Consider the following 26,250-nt stretch of genomic DNA (forward strand, 5'->3'; position numbering starts at 1 on the left):
ATAGGCGCTCAGGTCTCAGTCTAAGACACCAGTTTAGCTCAGGTCTCAGACAGGGACACCAGTATAGACTCTCAGGTCTCAGACTAGGACACCAGTATAGGCGCTCAGGTCTCACACTGGGACACCAGTATAGCTCAGGTCTCAGACTAGAACACCAGTATAGCTCATGTCTCAAACTGGGACACCAGTATAGGCGTCAGGTCTCAGACTAAGACACCAGTATAGGCGCTCAGGTCGCAGACTAGGACACCAGTATAGGAGCTCAGGTCTCAGACTGGTACACCAGTATAGGAGCTCAGGTCTCAGACTGGGACACCAGTATAGGAGCTCAGGTCTCAGACTGGGACACCAGTATAGGAGCTCAGGTCTCAGACTGGGACACCAGTATAGGAGCTCAGGTCTCACACTGGGACACCAGTATAGCTCAGGTCTCAGACTAGAACACCAGTATAGGCGCTCAGGTCGCAGACTAGGACACCAGTATAGGCGCTCAGGTCTCAGACTAAGACACCAGTTTAGCTCAGGTCTCAGACAGGGACACCAGTATAGACTCTCAGGTCTCAGACAGGGACACCAGTATAGACTCTCAGGTCTCAGACTAGGACACCAGTATAGGCACTCAGGTCTCACACTGGGACACCAGTATAGCTCAGGTCTCAGACTAGAACACCAGTATAGCTCATGTCTCAAACTGGGACACCAGTATAGGCGTCAGGTCTCAGACTAAGACACCAGTATAGGCGCTCAGGTCGCAGACTAGGACACCAGTATAGAAGCTCAGGTCTCAGACTGGGACACTAGTATAGGCGCTCAGGTCTCAGACTGGGACACCAGTATAGGCGCTCAGGTCTCAGACTAAGACACCAGTATAGGCGCTCAGGTCGCAGACTAGGACACCAGTATAGGAGCTCAGGTCTCAGACTGGGACACCAGTATAGGAGCTCAGGTCTCAGACTGGGACACCAGTATAGGAGCTCAGGTCTCAGACTGGGACACCAGTATAGGAGCTCAGGTCTCAGACTGGGACACCAGTATAGGAGCTCAGGTCTCAGACTGGAACACCAGTATAGGCGCTCAGGTCGCAGACTAGGACACCAGTATAGGCGCTCAGGTCTCAGACTAAGACACCAGTATAGGCGCTCAGGTCGCAGACTAGGACACCAGTATAGGAGCTCAGGTCTCAGACTGGGACACCAGTATAGGAGCTCAGGTCTCAGACTGGAACACCAGTATAGGCGCTCAGGTCGCAGACTAGGACACCAGTATAGGCGCTCAGGTCTCAGACTGGGACACCAGTATAGGAGCTCAGGTCTCAGACTGGGACACCAGTATAGGAGCTCAGGTCTCAGACTGGGACACCAGTATAGGAGCTCAGGTCTCAGACTGGGACACCAGTATAGGAGCTCAGGTCTCAGACTGGGAGACCAGTATAGCTCAGGTCTCAGACTAGGACACCAGTATAGGAGCTCAGGTCTCAGACTGGGACACCAGTATAGCTCAGGTCTCAGACTAGGACACCAGTATAGGAGCTCAGGTCTCAGACTGGGACACCAGTATAGGCGCTCAGGTCTCAGACTAGGACACCAGTATAGGCGCTCAGGTCGCAGACTAGGACACCAGTATGGGCGCTCAGGTCTCAGACTAGGACACCAGTATGGGTGTTCAGGTCTCAGACTGGGACACCAGTATAGGCGCTCAGGTCTCAGACTAGGGCAACAGTATAGGCACTCAGGCCTCAGACGAGGACACCAGTATAGAAGCTCAGGTCTCAGACTGGGACACCAGTATTGCTCAGGTCTCAGACTAGGACACCAGTATAGGAGCTCAGGTGTCAGAGGTGGACACCAGTATAGCTCAGGTCTCAGACTAGGACACCAGTATAGCTCAGGTCTCAGAATAGGACACAAGTATAGGTGCTCAGGTCTCAGACTAAGACACCAGTATAGGCAGGGGTGGATTAAGGGTAGCCAGGGCCCAGGGCAGTTCAGACTCTGTGGGCCCCCCTCGTCACGTGACGGGGGTCACGAATCGTAGAGCCACACTCTACATAGAGAATAATGGGGCCTCCAGCACCGACCTCCACCCGCAGAGCCACACTCTACATAGAGAATAATGGGGCCTCCAGCACCGACCTCCACCCGCAGAGCCGCACTCCACATAGAGAATAATGGAGCCTCCAGCACCGACCTCCACCCGCAGAGCCGCACTCCACATAGAGAATAATGGAGCCTCCAGCACCGACCTCCACCCGCAGAGCCACACTCCACATAGAGAATAATGTAGCCTCCAGCACCGACCTCCACCCGCAGAGCCACACTCCACATCGAGAATAATGGAGCCTCCAGCACCGACCTCCACCCGCAGAGCCGCATCCACATAGAGAATAATGGGGCCTCCGGCACCGACCTCCACCCGCACTCCACATAGAGAATAATGGAGCCTCCAGCACCTACCTCCACCCGCAGAGCCGCACTCCACATAGAGAATAATGGGGCCTCCAGCACCGACCTCCACCCGCAGAGCCGCACTCCACATCGAGAATAATGGAGTCTCCAGCACCGACCTCCACCCGCAGAGCCGCACTCCACATCGAGAATAATGGAGCCTCCAGCACCTACCTCCACCCGCAGAGCCGCACTCCACATAGAGAATAATGGGGCCTCCAGCACCGACCTCCACCCGCAGAGCCGCACTCCACATAGAGAATAATGGAGCCTCCAGCACTGACCTCCACCCGCAGAGCTGCACTCCACATAGAGAATAATGGGGCCTCCGGCACCGACCTCCACCCGCAGAGCCGCACTCCACATAGAGAATAATGGAGCCTCTAGCACCGACCTCCACCCACAGAGCCACACTCCACATAGAGAATAATGGAGCCTCCAGCACCGAGCTCCACCCGCAGAGCTGCACTCCACATAGAGAATAATGGGGCCTCCGGCACCGACCTCCACCCGCAGAGCCGCACTCCACATAGAGAATAATGGGGCCTCCAGCACCTACCTCCACCCGCAGAGCCGCACTCCACATACATGGCTGCTCTCAGTGCTCTGTGCTGTGCGCACAGGACCTGTGATGAGGTCACAGGAGGGGAGGAGACAGGGGTCACATGATCGGGGGCCCTGACACCTTCCCTCCTGTGATCTCATCACAAGCCTTTGCACGCTCCCAGCAGCATCAGCGTTCACGCTACTTGTAGATGCTGCTGGTAGCAGAGCACATAATGCCGCCCCCACGGTCACTCACTTTTAGGTGGGAAGAAGATGGAGTGCCATTGCAGCAGCCAGCAGGAATGTGGTGGGGGCCCCCTTAGAAGCTCTTGTGGTGGGGGCCCCGGGGCTGAAGCCCCGCCTGCCCTGCCTATAATCCGGCCCTGCGCGCTGGCGGATTATAATGGGGCAATTTACTGGCCTGGGCTGTGGGCTCCTTAACCCCACTGGGCCCGGAGCAACTGCCCAAATTGACCTCATTATAATCCGCCACTGAGTATAGGCGCTCAGGTCTCAGACTAAGACACCAGTATAGACTCTCAGGTCTCAGACTAGGACACCAGTATAGGCGCTCAGGTCTCACACTGGGACACCAGTATAGCTCAGGTCTCAGACTAGAACACCAGTATAGCTCATGTCTCAAACTGGGACACCAGTATAGGCGTCAGGTCTCAGACTAAGACACCAGTATAGGCGCTCAGGTCGCAGACTAGGACACCAGTATAGGAGCTCAGGTCTCAGACTGGTACACCAGTATAGGAGCTCAGGTCTCAGACTGGGACACCAGTATAGGAGCTCAGGTCTCAGACTGGGACACCAGTATAGGAGCTCAGGTCTCAGACTGGGACACCAGTATAGGAGCTCAGGTCTCACACTGGGACACCAGTATAGCTCAGGTCTCAGACTAGAACACCAGTATAGGCGCTCAGGTCTCAGACTAAGACACCAGTATAGGCGCTCAGGTCGCAGACTAGGACACCAGTATAGGAGCTCAGGTCTCAGACTGGGACACCAGTATAGGAGCTCAGGTCTCAGACTGGGACACCAGTATAGGAGCTCAGGTCTCAGACTGGGACACCAGTATAGGAGCTCAGGTCGCAGACTGGGACACCAGTATAGCTCAGGTCTCAGACTAGGACACCAGTATAGAAGCTCAGGTCTCAGACTGGAACACCAGTATAGGCGCTCAGGTCGCAGACTAGGACATCAGTATAGGCGCTCAGGTCTCAGACTGGGACACCAGTATAGGAGCTCAGGTCTCAGACTGGGACACCAGTATAGGAGCTCAGGTCTCAGACTGGGACACCAGTATAGGAGCTCAGGTCTCAGACTGGGACACCAGTATAGCTCAGGTCTCAGACTAGGACACCAGTATAGGAGCTCAGGTCTCAGACTGGGACACCAGTATAGGCGCTCAGGTCTCAGACTAGGACACCAGTATAGGCGTTCAGGTCGCAGACTAGGACACCAGTATGGGCGCTCAGGTCTCAGACTAGGACACCAGTATGGGTGTTCAGGTCTCAGACTGGGACACCAGTATAGGCGCTCAGGTCTCAGACTAGGGCAACAGTATAGGCACTCAGGCCTCAGACGAGGACACCAGTATAGGAGCTCAGGTCTCAGACTGGGACACCAGTATTGCTCAGGTCTCAGACTAGGACACCAGTATAGGAGCTCAGGTGTCAGAGGTGAACACCAGTATAGCTCAGGTCTCAGACTAGGACACCAGTATAGCTCAGGTCTCAGAATAGGACACAAGTATAGGTGCTCAGGTCTCAGACTAAGACACCAGTATAGGCGCTCAGGTCTCAGACTAAGACACCAGTTTAGCTCAGGTCTCAGACAGGGACACCAGTATAGACTCTCAGGTCTCAGACTAGGACACCAGTATAGGCACTCAGGTCTCACACTGGGACACCAGTATAGCTCAGGTCTCAGACTAGAACACCAGTATAGCTCATGTCTCAAACTGGGACACCAGTATAGGCGTCAGGTCTTAGACTAGGGACATCAGTATAGCTCTGGTCTCATACTAGGATACCAGTATAGCTTAGGTTTCAGACTAGGACACCAGTATAGGCGCTCAGGTCTCAGACTAGGACACCAGTATAGGAGCTCAGGTTTCAGACTAGGACACCAGTATAGCTCAGGTCTCAGACTAGGACACCAGTATAGGCACTCAGATGTCAGAGGTGGACACCAGTATAGCTCAGGTCTCAGACTAGGACACCAGTATAGGCACTCAGGTGTCAGAGGTGGACACCAGTATAGCTCAGGTCTCAGACTAGGACACCAGTATAGGCACTCAGGTGTCAGAGGTGGACATCAGTATAGCTTATGTCTCAGATTAGGACACCAGTATAGCTCAGGTCTCAGGCTAGGACACCAGTATAGGTGCTCAGGTTTCAGACTGGGACACCAGTATAGCTCAGGTCCCAGACTGGGACACCTGTTGTGAATTCTCTCTCTGGCTTCCCTCTGGTGATTACTGAAGGTAGTGGAGCTGGTCAGATTGACAGAGGAGTTGCGAGTTCTCTTTCTGGGCTCCCTCTGGTGGTTACTGGAGGTAGTGGAGCTGATGTGATTGACAGAGGCTTGCTGTTGTGAATTCGCTTTCTGGCCTACCTCTGGTTACTAGTGAAGATAGTGGAGCTGGTTATATTGACAAGGGTCGCGAGTTCTCTTTCCGGGCTCCCTCTGGTGGTTACTGGAGGTAATGGAGCTGATCTAATTAACAGAGGCCTGCCACCTGATAATGAGGAGGATGACTGGAGAGCTGGAGTTTCTGGCTGGATTTAAGACAGCCGACTCCCTCTAGCCCTGCTGGTGATTTTTTCCTGCCTCCTGAGGTCTTAGTTTCCAGCTGAGTCCCTGCATGCTCAGCTAAGTGTTGTTTTTCTATTGTTCACATTTGATCTGGTTTTTGTCTATTTCAGTTTTGTGTGGTCAGCCAGCTCTGGCTGGGGCTGTGCTGAATTTCCATCCTTATGTTACTGCTTGTGCCAGTTTGTTTTTGTCCCTTATTAGATTGGCCTCTTTATGCTCTGCTTTCAGAATATACCAGAGTGCTGATATAGTGGGCGAAGTCTAGTGACTTCAGTATTTTTTCTATCAGACGTGTTGGGGATTTTTTGCAGGGTTTTTTGCGTGATTGCAGAAAGAGTCTTTCCTTTCCTGCCCTGTCTAGTTAGTGTGGGCCCCATCGATTGCTCAGTCTATTTTCCTACCTGCGTTTGTGTTTTCATCTTGTACACACCGACAATATATGTTTGGGGGCCGTCTATTCCTTTTGGGGTCTGCTCTGGGGCAGTTTAGATTTCCCCTTTCTTGCTTTAGGCTTATTTAGTTCTCCGGCTGTGTCGAGGCGTCTAGGATCATCGTAGGTACGCTCCACGGCTACTGCTAGTTGTTTGGACAGGATCAGGGGTCTGCAATCCGCTTAGTTACCAACCTCTCTGGTTTTCTGTGGCTTAGCTTGGTCTTGCTTTCCGCCTCGGTGACCCAATCATAACAGCTTGCCACCTGATAATGACGAAGACAATTGGAGATCTGGGGTTTCTGATTGAGATTTAAGACAGCTGACTCCCTCTATCCCTGCTGGTGATTTTCTTCCTGTGCCTTCTGAGGTCTGATGTCTCCTGCTCTTTCCCTGCATGGTTCAGCTAAGTGGTTCATTTGCTATTCTGTTTGCATTTGATCTGGTTTTGTCTATCTCTGTTTTGTGTGGGTCAGCCAGCTCCAGCTGGGGCTGTGCTGAATCACCGCCATATGTTACTGCTTGTGCCAGTTTGTTTTGTCCCCTGTTATATTGGTCTCTTTTTGCTTTGCTTTCAGAATATACTGGAGTGCTGATATAGTGGGGGCGAAGTCGTGCGACTTCAGTGTTTTTTGTGCATCAGACGTGTTGGACTTTTTGCAGGGTTTTTTGCGTGATTGCAGACAGTGTCTTTCCTTTCCTGTCCTGTCTAGTCAGTGTGGGCCCCATCGTTTGGTCAGTCTATTTTTCTACCTGCGTTTGTGTTTTCATCTTGTTTCACCGACAATATATGTTTGGGGGCTATCTATTCCTTTGGGGTCTGCTCCGGGGCAGTTTAGATTTCCCCTTTCTTGCTTTAGGCTTAGTTAGCTCTCCGGCTGTGCCGAAGCGTCTAGGATCATCGTAGGTACGCTCCATGGCTACTGCTAGTTGTTTGGACAGGATCAGGAGTCTGCAATCCGCTTAGATACCAACCTCTCTGGTTTTATGTGGCTTAGCCTGGGCCTGCTATCCTCCTCGGTGACCCATTCATAACAGACACCAGTATAGCTCAGGTCTCAGACTAGGACACCAGTATAGGTGCTCAGGTCTCAGACTAGGACACCAGTATAGGAGCTCAGGTCTCAGACTGGGACACCAGTATAGCTCAGGTCTCAGACTAGGACACCAGTATATGTGCTCAGGTCTCAGACTATGACACCAGTATAGCTCAGCAATCATATAAAAAAATATGCTGGTTCACAGCACCTCAATTCACAAATGGATATATAGGTTTGTCATACCCATCAAAAAGTGCATGTCCTATCCAAGGAGTCCTTCTTGGAAAAATAGAGTCCACAGTAATCAAAAAAACAGTGCTCCACACATTGGTGAAAAAAGAACTTCACATTTAATCCGCCTTCTGTGGCAACATTTCGATCGCAATGATCTTTATCAACAATATACATACCTCTCCGCCGTTTAGTCAGGTCCCCCGCTGCAATCTATCACAAGGGGTTAACTAGTTTACAACAGGGATCGGTGCTAATGCTACTGGCCTCGCTGTAAACCACTGCAGAATGAATGAATTCATCTCTGCACAGTTGCCCCGGCTGACCGGAGATGAACTGATTAGCGTGGGAAAGTTTCTGAACCTTTTTCCACACTGTCAGTTCACCTCTGGTCAGCCGGGGACTCCGCGCAGCTTCAGTGACATCAGCGGTAGTCAGTGAGGTTGTGCGGAGTCCCCGGCTGACCTGAAGTGAACTCGATAGTGTGGGAAAAAGTTCAAAAACTTTCCCATGCTAATCAGTTCATCTCCGGTCAGCCGGGGTGCCTGCGCAGAGATGAATTAATTCATTCTGCAGTTGTTTACAGCGGGGCCGGCAGCATTAGCACCGGTCCCTGTTGTAAACTAGTTAACCCCTTGTGATGGATTGCAGCGGGGGACCTGACTGAACAGTGGAGAGATATGTATATTGTTTTTTTCTTTTATTTTATTTACAGAACAAGGGCTTTTTTTTGGATTAGCAGAATAATAAATTTGGTCAAAAATTTTGTGTATTTCATTAAAAGAATTTTTAATTAATGGATGTATCTTTTTTAACCCTTTATTATTCTAGGGTTAATAATAGATAGGTGTCTTATTGACACCTCTCCATTATTAACCCAACTTAATGTCACCTTTAAATAGCAAGGTGACATTATCCCATTATTATTAACCCATGAGCAACCTCTAAAGGCCATGGGAATAGAGAGGCTAAGTGCCAGAAAAAGCGCAAAGTGCCTTTTCTGGGGTGGCTGGGGGCAGATTTTTTTTAGCCGGGGGGGCAAAAACAATGGTCCCTCTCTAGGCTATTAATATCTGCCCTCACTCACTGGCTTTCCCTCTCTGGTGGCGAAATTACCGCGGGAGCCCACACAATTTTTTTCAACGAATTAACCCCTTAATATAACACCTACTGACTGTACATGTCCAAAATTTTACACACATATCCTCACCACGCGCCCGGCATCTTCGGGTCCTAGTAATGCTTTGCGCGAAACACCGCTGATGACGTCGCGCTCTCGCGAGAGTGACGTCATCTCCAGCCCTTCTTGCTAAGCATTACTGGGACCGGAAGATGCCGGGTGTGTGCTGAGAGGAGGGACAGAGTCCGGGGGCCGTCGGAAGGTGAGTATATCACTATTTTTTATTTTAACAGAGACTCTAAAATACCCGATGCGATAGAATCGGGCCACCATCTAGTGTATTATACTCCTGTTACACTTGGAGCTGCTGTCACTGTTCTGCTGTTACCTAATGTATTGTACTCCAGTTATTCCCAGAGCTGCAGTCACTGTTCTGCATTTACCTAATGTATTGTAGTCCAGTTACACCCAGAGCTGCAGTCACCGTTCTGCTCTTACCTAATGTATTATACTCCTGTTACAGCCAGAGCTGCAGTCACTGTTCTGCTGTTACCTAATGTATTGTACTCCAGTTTCACCCAGATCTACAGTAACTGTTCTGCTGTTACCTAATGTACTCCTGTTAGACCCATAGCTGCAGTCACTGTTCTGCTGTTACCTAATGTAGTGTACTCCAGTTACACCCAGCTCTGCAGTCTCTGTTCTGCTGTTATCTAATGTATTGTACTCCAGTTACTCCCAGAGCTGCAGTCACTGTTCTGCTTTTTCCTAATGTATTGTAGTCCAGTTACTCCCAGAGCTGCAGTCACCGTTCTGCTCTTACCTAATGTATTATACTCCTGTAACAGCCAGAGCTGCAGTCACTGTTCTGCTGTTACCTAATGTATTGTAGTCCAGTTACTCCCAGAGCTGCAGTCACCGTTCTGCTCTTACCTAATGTATTATACTCCTGTTACAGCCAGAGCTGCAGTCACTATTCTGCTTTTACCTAATGTATTGTAGTCCAGTTACTCCCAGAGCTGCAGTCACCGTTCTGCTCTTACCTAATGTATTATACTCCTGTTACAGCCAGAGCTGCAGTCACTGTTCAGATCTTACCTAATGTATTGTACTCCAGTTACACCCAGAGCTGCAGTCACTTTTCTGCTGTTACTTAATGTATTGTACTCCAGTTACACCCAGATCTGCAGTAACTGTTCTGCTGTTACCTAATGTACTCCTGTTACACCCAGAGCTGCAGTCACTGTTCTGCTGTTATCTAATGTAGTGTACTCCAGTTACACCCAGCTCTGCAGTCTCTGTTCTGCTGTTATCTAATGTATTGTACTCCAGTTACTCCCAGAGCTGCAGTCACTGTTCTGCTTTTACCTAAAGTATTATAGTCCAGTTACTCCCAGAGCTGCAGTCACCGTTCTGCTCTTACCTAATGTATTCTACTGTATTATACTCCTGTTACAGCCAGAGCTGCAGTCACTGTTCTGCTTTTACCTAATGTATTGTAGTCCAGTTACTCCCAGAGCTGCAGTCACCGTTCTGCTCTTACCTAATGTATTATACTCCTGTTACAGCCAGAGCTGCAGTCACTGTTCAGATCTTACCTAATGTATTGTACTCCAGTTACACCCAGAGCTGCAGTCACTTTTCTGCTGTTACTTAATGTATTGTACTCCAGTTACACCCAGATCTGCAGTCACTGTTCTGCTGTTACCTAATGTACTCCTGTTACACCCAGAGCTGCAGTCACTGTTCTGCTGTTATCTAATGTATTGTACTCCAGTTACACCCAGATCTGCTGTTACCTATTGTATTGTGCTCCAGTTACACCCAGAGCTGCAATCACTGCTCTGCTTTTATCTAATGTATAATGTAGTGTACTCCAGTTACACCCAGAGCTGCAGAAAAGGTTCTGCTCTTACCTAATGTATTGTACTCCAGTTATACCCAGAGCTGCAGTCACTGTTCTGCTCTTACCTAATGTAATGTACTCCAGTTACACCCAGATCTGCTGTCACTGTTTTGCTGTTACCTAATGTAGTGAACTCCAGTTACACCCAGAGCTGTTGTCACTGTTCTGCTGTTACCTAATGTATTGTGCTCCAGTTACACCCAGAGCTGCCGAAAAGGTTCTGCTCTTACCTAATGTATTGTACTCCAGTTACACCCAGAGCTGCAGTCACTGTTCTGCTCTTACCTAATGTAATGTACTCCAGTTACACCCAAAGCTGCAGTCACTGTTCTGCTCTTACCTAATGTATTGTACTCCAGTTACACCCAGAGCTGCAGTCACTGTTCTGCTCTTACCTAATGTACTCCTGTTACACTCATAATATTAAAAAATAAAAAAAGGTTATACTCACCTCCGATGATCTTTCCACGCGCCCAACCACGCGTAATGAGCGACGCAGCAGTGATGCCTTTAACAGCTGTAATGTGCCTGTACAATAAGCGATGCAGCCTTGTTGCCATGACGACTAAGCAACTGTCGCTGATACTGCTGAGGTGCTGGTTCAATGTGTCAGGAACTAGTTACCTCCAAACCCACCCAGGGGATGTGTTTATTAACGCTATTGTAAAGTGTATATATGTGTGTGTGTGTGTGAAGGACCTGTGATGAGGTCATAGCCATGTGACCCGGTGGGCGTGGCTATGGACCATATAAGGTGGCCAGGGTAGGTCACATGGGGTGAATGCTGGGACCTGGTTGGTCCAGTGTGGAAGGTCCCGTCTGAGTGAGATGGGGCTGCCTTCTGACAGCAAGTGAGCGCTGTGTTAATGGCTGCACGTGCCTGGTAATTCCCTGGTGGGAATGGACGTCTGCCGCATGATGTTGAAGGAACCATGAGTGACCCTGACGTGGGTGAGATCACTGAGGCTAGAAAGCCTGTGCATGTTTAACCTGTGTGACCACAGGGATTACAGAGCTGAACTCTGTCGTGGACACTATGCTGTTATATAAACTTTATGTTGCTTCTATGGGTTTATGCTGCTATGCTGCTGAATAAACCGCATGGACTGTTATGAGTTTATGGAAAATCTGTGCCGGATCTGATTTTGTGGCTGCTGAGCGAGTATCCCCTACCCAAATGACAGCACTACCTCACAATATATTCTATGTGTATATATCTATTTTTTTTGTATTCTTTATTAAACCTGTCAGTGTGATTTTACTGTATCGCAAAATGAATTGCCGGCTTTTGTTAAAGGACACCGATGCGTATTTCTCGCAAGTCAAACTTGTGGTCCGTGTGTAATGTGAATTTTTTTTTTTTTTTTTTCTCACACCCGTAGACTTGTATTGGCGAGTCTCAGCCGAGAATCGCTCACAATTGCAGCATTCTGCGATTTTCTCAGCCCGTTTAAAACGGGCGAGAAAAAATCGGAAGATGGGAGCTGCCCCATAGACTAACATTGGTCCGAGTGCTATGCAATTTTTTTATCACACAGCACTCGTTCTTTTTTTCTCGCTAGTGTGACTCCGGCCTAAAGAAGAAGACCCCGGACAGATTTGGAAATTGCTCGATTGCTTCTTTTCATTTTTAATACAAATTATGAAATCCCTGCACTGATTCCCCATTACCCAAAGACTCCAGTTCAAAACCCTAACCATGACATACAAAGCCATCCACAACCTGAGTCCTCCATACATCTGTGACCTCGTCTCCCGGTACTTACCTGCACGCAACCTCCGATCTTCCCACAATCGCTTACAATCCCGCTCATCCCCCCCCCCCTCCTCTGGAACTCTCTACCACAACATATCAGACTCTCGCCTACCATGGAAACCTTCAAAAAGCACCTGAAGACCTACCTCTTCCGACAAGCCTACAACCTGTAGTATCCACCGATCCACCAAACCGCTACACGACCAGCTCTACCCTCGCCTACTGTATCCTCTCCCATCCATCCCCTGTAGATTGTGAGCCCTTGCGGGCAGGGTCCTGTCTCATCCTGTACCAGTCATGACTTGTACTGTTTAAGATTACTGTACTTGTATGTATTATGTATACCCTCCTCACATGTAAAGCGCCATGGAATAAATGGAGCTATAATAATCATGATAAAAAGCTGCCAAATCTGAATAGACTTAGCACAAAGGCCGGATTCACACAATAGGACGTTTTCTGATCGGTTCCCGTGTGACAATATTGTTCCTTTGGCCCCGGTGTCTCCCGGTCCCTCCAGCTCTCGCCGCTCGTCCCACTGTCATTTTGTATGCGGCTGATTTGCATACGACCTGCGAGATGCAAATTATTCTTGTTTGTGAGAATGAAAGGATTTTTTTTCTCTTTCCTATTGTTTAATGGATGGCGGCTATCTTCACTTAACCCCTTCACTATCAAAGGCAGTAACTTCTTGAAGATGTTAAGTATCCCCCGACAGAAGCCCCCCACCATTTACTGAGGATTGGCTGCAGAAGCAGAAAGTGGAGCTGCTGAGTCAGGAGGGCCGCGCTCTTGGCAGATGCGATTATTGCGGGGAGGCTCTGGCAGGGGAGCTTGCTGAGTGTTTGGGGGCCACTTCACAGATAATTGCTTTTTCTACCGAGAATGAAATCATTTACCAAAGACAAGAGAATTGTGCGCTGATGTTACCCACAGTGTAAGGACAAGACCCACCGGGTGCTGGTACATGTGACGGGGAGACGCCCACTTATCCAGGGTCTAGAGGATGGTACCTTTAAGAAACTGGGAGCACCATATCCTACCATAGGCATGATTCAGAAGGTATGGGACACCATTAAAAGGATCAGAGGGGTGGATGAGCTGACTAGGTACTCACCGGTGTGGGACAATGAGCATCTGCCGGAACTTAATAAACTGCGTCAAATGGGCAATTGGAAGGCGAAAGGAGTGAGATGTGTGTGCCAGCTGCAGAGTGGAACGGACCTGAAGACCTTTGAGACATTGAGAGAGGAATTTGATTTGCCTTCGGTATGGGGGTTTCAATACTATATGCTTCGACATGCTTGGAGGGCACAGTGTAGATTGGGAGCCATGTCGGTTCAGGGCGACATTGTACTAGACTTTGTGTGTATGAAGGGAGGGACGAGGGGAGTTATATCGAGCATATATCATGATCTACTACACTCCTATCTGGGGGACAATCACCTCACTGCAAAGAGTAAATGGGAAAGGGAGGTGGGTACCCTCACAACAGAACAATGGGAGACTATTCTTGAATATGTCCCGAAGATCTCTCTAAGCGAGCAGGCACGGCTCTCCCAATTATATGTAATACATAGAACATACAAAACACCACTGGTCCTATTCAAGGCGGGCTTGAGGGGAGACTCTAGCTGCCCTAGATGTGGCACAGACCAGGCCGGACTGTTACACATGCTATGGTCGTGTCCACGGCTGGTGGCATACTGGCTGGTCGTTATCAACAAAATTGAGAGAGCTTATGCATGTACGCTCAACAGGAATCCAGTGCTGTGTGTTTTGGGGGAGGTGGATGGGATACCTGTCTCAGAACATTACAAAGTGGCAATAGCGAGGTTGCTGTATGTGGCACGCAAACTAATAGCACGAAAATGGAAGGATTCGGAACCCCCCACTAGGAGGGAATTTATTGCTCAGACACGTACGGTAATGCATTTAGAGGAAAGCATTTACAGGCAAAAGCATGGTGAAAGAACTTTCGAAAAAATATGGTCTGCCTGGATGGCGGTGATATGATTGCTAAGGCCGGTTTCACATTAGCGCTTTTTCAGCGCACGCACGGCCGGGGGTAGCTCCGCCCCCGAGCCGGCTCTCTGCCCGGCGTGCCCGCCCCTTGCTTGTAGCGCCGCCTACTAGCGGACAGCGGCGCCTGCGATCGGCGCACCCTATCTTTAGCATAGGGTGCGCAGATCGTGCGCAGGCTGTGCGCTAGTTGCGCTTTGACCTGCGCTGCGCACTTTTGACGGTGCGCCGTGCGCGCCAAAATCCGAAAAGTTTGATTTTGGCGCGCACGGCGCACCGTCAAAAGTGCGCAGCGCAGGTCAAAGCGCAACTAGCGCACGGCCTGCGCACGATCTGCGCACCCTATGCTAAAGATAGGGTGCGCCGATCGCAGGCGCTGCTGTCCGCTAGTAGGCGGCGCTACAAGCAAGGGGCGGGCACGCCGGGCAGAGAGCCGGCTCGGGGGCGGAACTACCCCCGGCCGTGCGTGCGCTGAAAAAGCGCTAATGTGAAACCGGCCTAAGACTCTCAAGTTTACCCGGCATAAGGAGTATTGGGGGAGGGGGGGTGGCTTTTATTGTATTACTACAAGATATGTGAATTGTTACATGTATATTGATATCCACTGTTTATTGTTTAAAATCTTTTGAAACCTAAATAAAAATAACTGGTTTAAAAAAAAAAAAAAAAGGACAAGACCGGCGATCTGCCAGAACCTACATGCCTTTATGTGCCTGTCCATCAGGCTCTTCACTGGAAGACCGCGCTCAGAGGCTGTGACAGGGGTCGGGTGGGCTGTCATTGAGGGGAAATAGCCACCCTGACCAAAGCTACACAAGCTGTATCCTAAGCTGGGATATAACAGATTAAAATGTTTTCTTTTCCTTGGAGTGTGAACCCGAAACTCTGTGAATTCCCACTCTTCAACATCTTTGTGTTTAGGTCCTAGTTTTTATATACGGATTGAGGTCATCGTTCTGATTAATAGGATAACTGCTACATATAGTCACCACTAGAGGGAGTTGAGGAGCTTTGTGTATACAAATCATGTGGTGACTGCAGACAGAATATTATTATGTATCTCTGTATAAAGGGAGTTCCCCCTAGTGGTGGTTGCAGACAGGATTTTATCATGTATCTCTGTATACAGGGAGCTCCCCCTAGTGCTGACTGCAGACAGGATCATATCATGTATCTCTGTATACAGTGAGCTCCCCCTAGTGGTGGCTGCAGACAGAATATTATGTATCTCTGTATAATGGTAGTTCCCCCTAGTGGTGGTTGCAGACAGGATCTTATCATGTATCTCTGTATACAGTGAGCTCCCTCTAGTGGTGATTGCAGACAGGCTATTATCATGTATCTCTGTATACAGGGAGCTTCCCCTAGTGGTGACTGCAGACAGAATCTTATGTATCTGCATACAGGTGATCCCCTAGTGGTGGCTGATGGGGGAAGTGAATAATTAGATGTACCCTTCTTTGTATGCAGAGATTTAGCTATTATCCCAGGAATCTGTTGTTTATTAGATGTCCATAATCTCACATCTATCATCTCTTGGGCTTGGGACCTTGGTGACACAGTATTGCTAATTTATCCATTTTTTTGCTTTTCTTTTACCTCTGGCTGAAGCGTCTATAATTATGTTTTCTTTGTAATTCATTGTTTTTGTGTAGTTTCTGCGTCTTTTGATTCTCTGTAGTACAGTGTAAAGCAGCTGCCTGGAGTCGTATTGACCGTCCTGACGGTTTCTTCAGTCGGTTCCGCTCTCGTTATGGCTTCGGGACTCGGTTACGGGGAACGTTCTGTGCCGTGGAGGCCGAATATAGATCTGAGGAGTCTAAACCGACTTTACTGCCGATCCATAGATGTTCCTGAGAACAGTTCCCAGAATCAATAGAGTTTAGTATAAGCATGATATGTATTACCCGGACATGTACAGCTGTGATCTCTCCTACTACCAGCAGAAAGTCTATGTACATCCCCATCCCATGATGTGATGGCTGCCCTGCTCAGCTTCTCCTCCATCATTGTGGCTGCTGTTACATGGATGGCTTTGCTACAGTCCTAAGTGTCTGGTGATATGGCGATAATCGCTTACGCAGTGTCTTGTTCCCTTCTAGGTTATTTAACAGTCACCATTGAGCCCCTTCCTCCGGTGGTGGTTGGAGACGCAGTGACTCTGAAATGTAACTTCAGGACAGACGGCAGGATGCGAGAAATCGTGTGGTACCGGGTAAGAAAGCAGCTCATATGTCCACCCTCATTCCAATCTACAAGCCACATAGTCCTGTGTAAGCTGCTGGGCATGATGGCGGATCAATAATGTATATCTACAAGGAACAAGCGCCATAAATCACTATCCCATATATAGAGAACACAGTACAGTGTAGTTCCCGGCAATATACTGGGATTTTAAGGAAGAATACACCTAAGGCCGGGGTCAACTTAACGTATGAAAAATCGGTCCGAGTCTCTCTGTCGAAAATCGCAGGCGTGTAATGTAAGTGTCACGCGAGTACAATCCGATTTCTCACACCTAGCATTCGATTGACATCCAAATGCAGTGTGATTGCTATCAGACTGTAATGTGATTTTTAGCATGAGCTTTTACATGCAGCAATTCTCTGTCATTTACACATCCCTTTTAAACAAAATATTCTTCAAAACACACACAAATATATCATAGAATCGTAGAATTGGAAGGGACCTCCTGGGCCATCTGGTCCAACCCCCTGCTCAAAGCAGGATTCACTAAATCATCCCAGTCAGATGTCTGTCCAGCCTCTGTTTGAAGACTTCCATTGAAGGAGAACTCACCACTTCTCGTGGCAGCTTGTTCCACTCATTGATCACTCTAACTGTCAAAGTTTTTTCTAATATCTAATCTGTGTCTCCTCCCATTCAGTTTCATCCCATTGCTTCTAGTCTTTCCTTGTGCAAATGAGAATAAAGTTGATCCTTCTACAATGTGACAGCCCTTTAGATATTTGTAGACAGCTATTAAGTCTCCTCTCAGTCTTCTCTTTTGAAAACTAAACAATCCCAAATCCTCCAACCTTTCCTCATAAGACAGGGTTTGCAGACCGGTCACCGTTCTGGTCGCTCTTTTCTGAACTTGCTCCAGTTTGATGTCTTTTTTTAAAATGTGGTGCCCAAAACTGGACACAATATTCCAGATGAGGTCTGACCAAAGAGGAGTAGAGGGAAATAATGACTTCACGTGATCTAGACTGTATGCTTCTGTTAATACATCCTAGAATTGCATTTGCCTTTTTTGCTGCTGCATCACACTGTTGACTCATATTCAGTCTGTGATCTATTAGTATACCCAAGTCTTTTTCACATGTGCTGTTGCTTAGCCCTTTTCCTCCCATTCTGTATATGCGGTTTTCATTTTTATTGCCCAGATGTAGTATTTTGCATTTTTCCCTGTTAAAAACCATTCTGTTAGTTGCTGCCCACTTCTCGTGTGTGTGTGTGTGTGTGTGTATGTATATATATATATATATATATATATATATATATATATATATTAGATAGCTAGCTAGATTAAAAGCCTGCAAATCATCTGCCGCATTATAATCAGAGTGACAGGTTAGAATAGAATAGCTATTAAAATGGGAGACCCCCCCCCCCCCCCCCCAAAAAAAAAAAAAAAATGGCATGGGGACCCCCTATAATTAATAACCAGCAAAGGCTATGTAGACAGTTGCGGGCTGACATTAATAGCTTAGGAAGGGGCAATGGATACTGCCCCCTCCTGGCTAAAAACATCAGCTCTCAGCCGCCCCAGAAAAGATGAATCTCTAAGATGTGCCAATTCTGGCACTTAGCCTCGCTCATCCCACTTGCCCTGTAGCGGTGGCAAGTGGGGTAATAGTTGAGGGTGTTGATGTCACCTTTGTATTGACTGGTGACATCAAGTCCCGAGGTTAGTAATGGAGTAATAAGACGCCCCCATTACTATCCCCATAGTCACATTGTAAGAAAACACAGACACCCAGAAAAAAGTTCTTTAATTTAAAGAAAGGCAGAGACTCCTTTAATATTCTTAATTAAACCATACTTACGACCTCGTCATCTGCAAAAGAAGTAAAAAAAAATAAAAAAAAAAAAAAAACCCAAACAACAAAATTCCTCACCTTTCCACAGAGATGCTTTTAATCCATTAGTACCACGACTGGTTCAGCTCTGCTACATATAGATGGCAGACTGCATGGTGCGACCATACAGCCTGTCATCCAGCAGACACTGACCACCGTGTGCTCAGTGTCTGCCTGTGAACTGCTATACCCTGTCGCTGTCCTGCAAGTTCACGGCCAATGAACTCTCTTCACCTATGTGACGTCGGCCTGAGGGGCCGTGGGAAAATTTCCGAAAAATAATCTTTTATTCTTTAAATACATGTAAAGTAATTTGCGCACACACTGTACTAATTGTATATGTCACTGACATCTATATATCTACCTATTCTATTTTCATTTACTGTATGTAATCCATCTCTTCTATCCTGTCGGCTCCTGCAGTGATTTTACAGAATAAACACGAGAAAAGCGGAGCAAAGAAACACCATCCAATAAAAAGATTTTTGTATTTTATTGATTCAAATAATTTTGAAAATATGTAAAAACCAATATAAAGGCTTATAACAATGAAAAGGAAAAGAGGAATACCACGGCAAACACAGGGGTACACATGGTGATACTGAGATCAGGGGTTATACAATATGTGTAGCAATAGTTCAATACAGCAGGGTAAATCCCATACATAAATCCATCAAAAGATATAAACAAATATAAATACCATTGTCCAGAATGGTTAACAAATCAATGTATCCATCTGTATCAAAGTGAATATCGCTTACCCATAATAACCAGTACACCAGTGTGCTCTCCTGTGACCCCCTGACGCGCGTTTCACTTTGCATGCTTTCTCAAAAGGGGTATTTTACAGAACACGGAAGATAAATTGCATGCTGCAATTTTACACGCACGTAGAATACGCCTGAGAAGAAAAACAGTGATGTGAGCTGCCCCATAGATTAGCTCTGGTCTGAGTGTTATTCATTGTTTTCTCGTATAACACTCTCCATATTCTACAGTAGTGTAATGCCGGCTTAAATCTTCTGATACCATTTTACAAATGATATAACATTTCTGATCCTGTATTATACTCCAGAGCTGCACTCACTATTCTGCTGGTGCAGTCACTGTGTACATAATTACATTACTGATCCTTAGTTATATCCTGTATTTTACTCCAGAGCTGCACTCACTATTCTGCTGGTGCAGTCACTGTGTACATACATTACATTACTGATCCTGTACTTATCCTGAATTACATTCTGTATTATACTCCAGAGCTGCACTGACTATTCTGCTGGTGCAGTCATTGTGTATATACTGTACATTACTGATCCTGATTTACATCCTGTATTATACTCCAGAGCTGCACTCCCTATTCTGGTGCAGTCACTGTGTACATACATTACATTCCTGACCCTGAGTTATATCCTGTATTATACTCCAGATCTGCACTCACTATTCTGCTGGTGCAGTCACTGTGTACATAATTACATTACTGATCCTTAGTTATATCCTGTATTTTACTCCAGAGCTGCACTCACTATTCTGCTGGTGCAGTCACTGTGTACATACATTACATTACTGATCCTGTACTTATCCTGAATTACATTCTGTATTATACTCCAGAGCTGCACTGACTATTCTGCTGGTGCAGTCATTGTGTATATACTGTACATTACTGATCCTGATTTACATCCTGTATTATACTCCAGAGCTGCACTCCCTATTCTGGTGCAGTCACTGTGTACATACATTACATTCCTGACCCTGAGTTACATCCTGTATTACACGCCAGAGCTGCACTCACTATTCTGATTACTCTTGAACATTGAAACTGTTTTGTTTTTTGTTTTTTTCCCCCCATTTTCTATGGCAGCAATGCAGTTTCACTGTTCTAGAGTAATCATTCCTGTTAAATCATGGTGCAACCTTTAGGCTATGTGCACACGTATGCAGAAAATTTTTGCATAAAAACCGGACTCCTTCCCAGAAACGCGCATTTTTTGCCGCGATTTTTTTTTTCCAGACACGTAGAAAATAGCTAAAAATGCGGAATTTTCTGCAATTTTTTTTTTTTTGCGGAAAAAACGCATAAATATGCACAAAAAGTGCAAAATGCATTAAAATGAATGGGAGGCTTCTTTTAAGCATTTTTTGAGCGGATTTTTTGGTAAATCCGCGGGGGAAAACGAAAAAAAAAGCTGTGTGTGAACACAGCCTTAATGTTTTTCAAATTGTATGCTTTTTTTTTTTTTTTTTTTTTTTTGGTTGGCGCCTGTTCACACTAGCTTTGATGTGCTGGTCTCTTTCTCTCATTGTATCAAACCGTTTTTGGACATGTGCACTCCCACTCCCATCAGCCACACTTGATTTTAATTAGTTAGCTGGTCCTTTCCTGCCCCATAAATTGTAAGTTTTTTTTTTTTTTGCGCACAGGAGAGGTGACCTATCAGGATAGCGACCCAATTTTCGAAGAACGCCTTGATGTGGCAATTGGGCTCACATATATTGGCCAATCTTTGCGCTATGCACCTTCTTTCTTCCTGTATTTTTCATATCAAATTTTGCAAATGTAACACTGTTACCTGGGATATATGTAGCATATGTAACATGTAATGCCACCTCTATACCTCCAAATAGTAATAGTGCCCCCTCTGTGCCTACATCGAGTAATAATGCCCCCTCTATACCTCCAAATAGTAATAGTGCCTCCTCTATACCTCCATATATTAATAGTGCCACCTCTATGCCTCCATCTAGTAATAATGCCCCCTCTGTTCCTCCATATAGCAGTAGTGTCCCCTCTGTTCCTCCATATAGTAGTAGTAGTGTCCCCTCTATGCCTCCATATAGTAATAGTGCCCCTCTCTTCCTACATCTAGTAATAATGCCCCTCTATACCTCCATATATTAGAAATGCCCCTTCTAAACTTCCATATATTAATATTGCCCCCTGTATACCTCCATATAGCAAGTGTCCCCTGTATACCTCCATATAGTAATGGTGCCCCACTATGCCTCTATATAGAGCGTCCCCGCTGTGTCTTCATATAGTAATAGTGCCCCCTGCTCCTCCATATAATACTGCACACTCTGTGCCTCCTAATAGTGCCTTCATATAGTAATAGTTCCCATATTGCTCTTATATAAAGTAATATTGACTGTGCCTTTTTCTAATATTGGTGCCCCTTTCCATCCCTTCATGTGCCCCATATAGCTGGAACCCCTCACCCTGCTCACACAACTTGTCAAGTAGCGGTGTCCTATTCCATTATTGATCCATGCCGTAGAATGTCTAGGAGAAGTGACGTCTTCTGTGTGACCCGCCTGATGTCTTCTGTGTGCCGCCTGACGTCCTGTGATTGTCTGGTGTTGAGACAACTGTAACAAACCCTCAGCTGTGATTGCTCATGCTGTAGATTTGTCACAATGGCAGCAATTATTTTCTTCTGCTAAGACATTTAGAAAGTTATTACCTGTGTACTTGGGCTTTCTGTAATACGGCGGTATTTCCCTTTTAATGGAGTGCGGCGGGCAGGAGGCTTATAGTGCGGCCAGGAGCGGTAATCGCAGAACATCCCGCCCAAATCCGTCAGCTTAACTGCATTCAAGAACGACAGATGGTTTCATTTTACTCTAATCTGTCTCGTCATCATTACTGCAAGGTGTAGAGCAATGATGGCGTCTCCACGGCGTGGAAAGGCTGAGAACATTCTGGAAGTATCTTCGTACCGTGGATGCATATGTGCCGCGATCTGTGTGACATTATTATTAATTGTCTACAGTGGTAGCTTTTTATCACATCTGCCTATATGGGTCTATATTGAGGGCAAACATCCATCTCCTGTCAATTGCTGGGGCTTCTGCTTTGTCCATGTACCATACTTTGCACTGCAACTCTTCTCCAAAAAATGATACAGATATGATCAGTGGCGATTGCTGACTTTGGGTTTACACGTATCAACGCCTTCAGTAAAACTATCTACTTTAAGCATTTATGGCAAAACCAGTAAGTGAGTCAGGGTAGGTATGTGCCTACTGTAGGTGTAACTGAGTGGCCCCTCTAATGCTGGTCAGTTCCATCCCACCCCTCCATTCTGGGGTCCGGTTGTGTCTGGATCCTCTGTCGGCTGAGCCCCCTTCTCCTGGGCCCTGCAGAGCTGCATATGACCAGTCCACACTGGAGGTTTCCGTACATTTTGGGATGGAGACTCGTGAGTGGGGTTAATGTGAATTTACCAGCGGACATCGCTTCAGTAATTGTAAGACGCGGTGAATCAGTGATTGCAAAAAATATAGAAAATGCAATCCAAATAATGATTAAAGTGGGTCACCGTCCCCCCTGTTCAGCCCATTATGTGAATGAGCCTCCATTGTTGGGCACAATGCACGGATTGTAGCAGATAAATAGGACGCATTACGCTATTTATACAGCAGCGCGGTGGGTGGGAGTCATGTGCGGTCCGTGGAGTCGGCCCCGCCGGTAATGCTTCTGTTATGTCCAAAATGAAATATTAATGATACAGAATGCGGATTACAGAAATGTCTTTATATGTGTGCCCTGAATTATTTACCCAGAATCCCACTGTACGGCCGCCCCATTCCAAGAACTCTCTTCCTTTCTTTTTTTTTTTTTTTTTAAGCAATTTAGATAAAAATCATTTTTTTTTTTTCTTCAGCTGTAATCTCTCCACCGCTTCCTAAATAAATAATCCTCTTGCAGCCGCTGCAGCTCTAATCTCTCAATCCCACATCCTTGCGGCTTTAATTCTACTGGTTATTTTCTCTCTGCTGCAGATTTCAGCCAGGATTCATTTTGTTTCACTTTGAGATAATTTAGAAGAAGAAAAGTCTAATGTGTCTATTTCCAGCTGGTCAGACAGAGTCCAGGCCTCGGCCCCGTGTTACAATGTATCAGCTTGTGGCAGCGCAGGAGACCTTGTGGGTGATCTTGTTGGTTGCGGTTCTTGTCAGGACTGTTCCTCCGCTTCATATTTACGCCAATATGTGCGGCTCTACAGCCATTACTGCACTTTGGGATCTCAGAAGATTAAAATGTGTTACTGCCTCTAAATATAAGATAGTAGCATACGGTAGTTATTAAGGTTGAAGGAAGACTTTAAGTCCATCTAGTTCAACCCATATCCTAGCCTAACTTGCCCTAACATGTTGATCCAGAGGAAGGCAAAAAAAACCCCATGTGGCAAACGGTAAGCTTCACATTGGGGAAAAAAATTCCTTCCCGACTCCACATACGGCAATCAGACTAGCTCCCTGGATCAACGCAATATCAAGGAAACTAGTGTATATACCCTGTAATATTATACTTTTCAAGAAAGGCATCCAGTCCCTTCTTAAATTTTAGTAGGGAATCACTCATTACAACATCATATGGCAGAGAGTTCCATAGTCTCACTGCTCTTACAGTAAAGAATCCGCGTCTGTGAGTATGCTTAAACCTTCTTTCCTCCAGACGTAGAGGATGCCCCCTTGTCCCCGTCACAGGTCTAAGAGTAAAAAGATCATTAGAAAGGTCTTTGTACTGTCCCCGCATATATTTATACATTGTAATAAGATCACCCCTAAGCCTTCGATTTTCCAAACTAAATAACCCCAAGTGTAATAACCTGTCTTGGTATTGCAGACCCCCCTAGTTCCTAATAACCTTGGTCGCTCTTCTCTGCACCCGCTCCAGTTCAGCTATGTCTTTCTTATACACCGGAGACCAGAACTGTACACAGTATTCTAAGTGTGGTCGCACTAGTGACTTATATAGAGGTAAAATTATGTTCTCCTCATGAGCATCTATGCCTCTTTTAATGCATCCCATTATTTTATTTGCCTTTGCAGCAGCTGCCTGACACTGGCCACTAAATGTGAGTTTGTCGTCCACCCATACACCCAGGTCTTTTTCAGTGACAGTTTTGCCCAGTGTTTTACAATTAAGCACATAATTATACATCTTGTTCGTTCTACCCAAGTGCATGACCTTACATTTATCTCCATTAAAGCTCATTTGCCATTTATCAGCCCAAGCTTCTAGTTTACATAAATCCTCCTGTAATATAAAATTGTCCTCCTCTGTATTGATTACCCTGCAGAGTTTAGTGTCATCTGCAAATATTGAAATTCTACTCTCTATTCCCCCTACAAGGTCATTAATAAATGTTAAAAAGAAGCGGGCCCAAAACTGACCCCTGTGGTACCCCACTGCAAACCGTGACCCAGTCCGAGTGTGCTCCATTAATAACCACCCTTTGTTTCCTATCCCTGAGCCAGCTCTTAACCCACCTACACATATTTTCCCCTATCCCCATTGTTCTCATTTTATGTATCAACCTTTTGTGTGGCACCATATCAAAAGCTTTTGAAAAGTCCATGTACACCACGTTGGCCTGTAATGGTCGGTAGGTTGGCCAGGAGGGTCAGCATGTAAGGAGGATGCCCAGGAGGATCAACATTCTATGAGGGTGCCCAGGAGGATCACCATGTAAGGACAGTCAGCATGTAAGGATAGTCGGCGTGTAGGGAGGGCGCCCAGGAGGGTCGGCGTGTAGGGAGGGCGCCCAGGAGGGTCGGCGTGTAAGGAGGGCGCCCAGGAGGGACAGCGTGTAAGGAGGGTGCCCAGCACATCAGTGACCTGTTGACCTATTGTAGCAGTATTTGCAGTAGAGCGGATCTGTGACCTTCCAGTGTGGAGACGGCAATGAATCTGTGCCCAACTGCAGGCGCCGTTCAGATTGCCGTAGACTGGACCAAAGAGAGTGTGGCAGACATTGTCTTCACTTTAATGGTAATGTTCCAGGGAGGACACAGACTGCAGAGGGTCCTTGTACCCGAATATCTCACCATAGAGCGGCCTGTGCTGCAGCTCTAACAATCCTCTAAAAAAACATGAGCTTCACATGTCGCCCCTCCTGTATGTGCCCCTTATACTGCTGGCATATGTAACTGTAACTACAAAGCTATGTCCTATAAACTGCCTCTACCCAGCTGTAAGTCATAGGCTGTGTGGTGTGTGCCATACGCAGCCACCGCCGTGGTGTGTGCCATACGCAGCCACCGCCGTGGTGTGTGCCATACGCAGCCACCGCCGTGGTGTGTGCCATACGCAGCCACCGCCGTGGTGTGTGCCATACGCAGCCACCGCCGTGGTGTGTGCCATACGCAGCCACCGCCGTGGTGTGTGCCATACGCAGCCACCGCCGTGGTGTGTGCCATACGCAGCCACCGCCGTGGTGTGTGCCTTACGCAGCCACCGCCGTGCTGTGTGCCATACGCTGCCACTACGGGCCCTGGACAGTGGAGAAGATATACATGTACAGTACAGACCAAAAGTTTGGACACACCTTCTCATTCAAAGAGTTTTCTTTATTTTCATGACCATGAAAATTGTAGATTCACTCTGAAGGCATCAAAACTATGAAGTAACACATGTGGAATTATATAATAAAAAAGTGTGAAACAACTGAAAATATGTCTTGTATTCTAGGTTCTTCAAAGTAGCCACCTTTTGCTTTGATTACTGCTTTGCACACTCTTGGCATTCTCTTGATGAGCTTCAAGAGGTAGTCACCGGAAATGGTCTTCCAACAGTCTTGAAGCAGTTCCCAGAGATGCTTAGCACTTGTTGGCCCTTTTGCCTTCACTCTGCGGTCCAGCTCACCCCAAACCATCTTGATTGGGTTCAGGTCTGGTGACTGTGGAGGTCAGGTCATCTGGTGTAGCACCCCATCACTGTCCCTCTTGGTCAAATAGCCCTTACACAGCCTGGAGGTGTGTTTGGGGTCATTGTCCTGTTGAAAAATAAAAGATGGTCCAACTAAACGCAAACCGGATGGAATAGCATGCCGCTGCAAGAT

The 26,250-nt window shown here is 46.9% G+C and overlaps 1 protein-coding gene across 3 annotated transcripts in view; it reads left to right on the forward strand.

Annotated features, from left to right (window-relative positions):
* The window catches only part of IGSF21 (immunoglobin superfamily member 21), a 549,248-nt gene that overhangs the window by 169,200 nt on the left and 353,798 nt on the right, over positions 1 to 26,250 (forward strand). For 2 of the 3 annotated variants that reach the window (XM_073570290.1, XM_073570289.1), the window contains exon 2: positions 16,424 to 16,536. In XM_073570290.1, the coding sequence (XP_073426391.1) occupies positions 16,424 to 16,536 (113 nt within the window). Of the gene's footprint in view, positions 1 to 11,460; positions 11,495 to 16,423; positions 16,537 to 26,250 lie in introns of those variants that run through there. The other variant, XM_073570291.1, reaches the window with a different exon arrangement.

Source organism: Dendrobates tinctorius, unplaced genomic scaffold, assembly GCF_039654945.1.
Source record: "Dendrobates tinctorius isolate UK_male_01 unplaced genomic scaffold, ASM3965494v1 ptg000028l, whole genome shotgun sequence".
Lineage (NCBI taxonomy): Eukaryota > Metazoa > Chordata > Amphibia > Anura > Dendrobatidae > Dendrobates > Dendrobates tinctorius.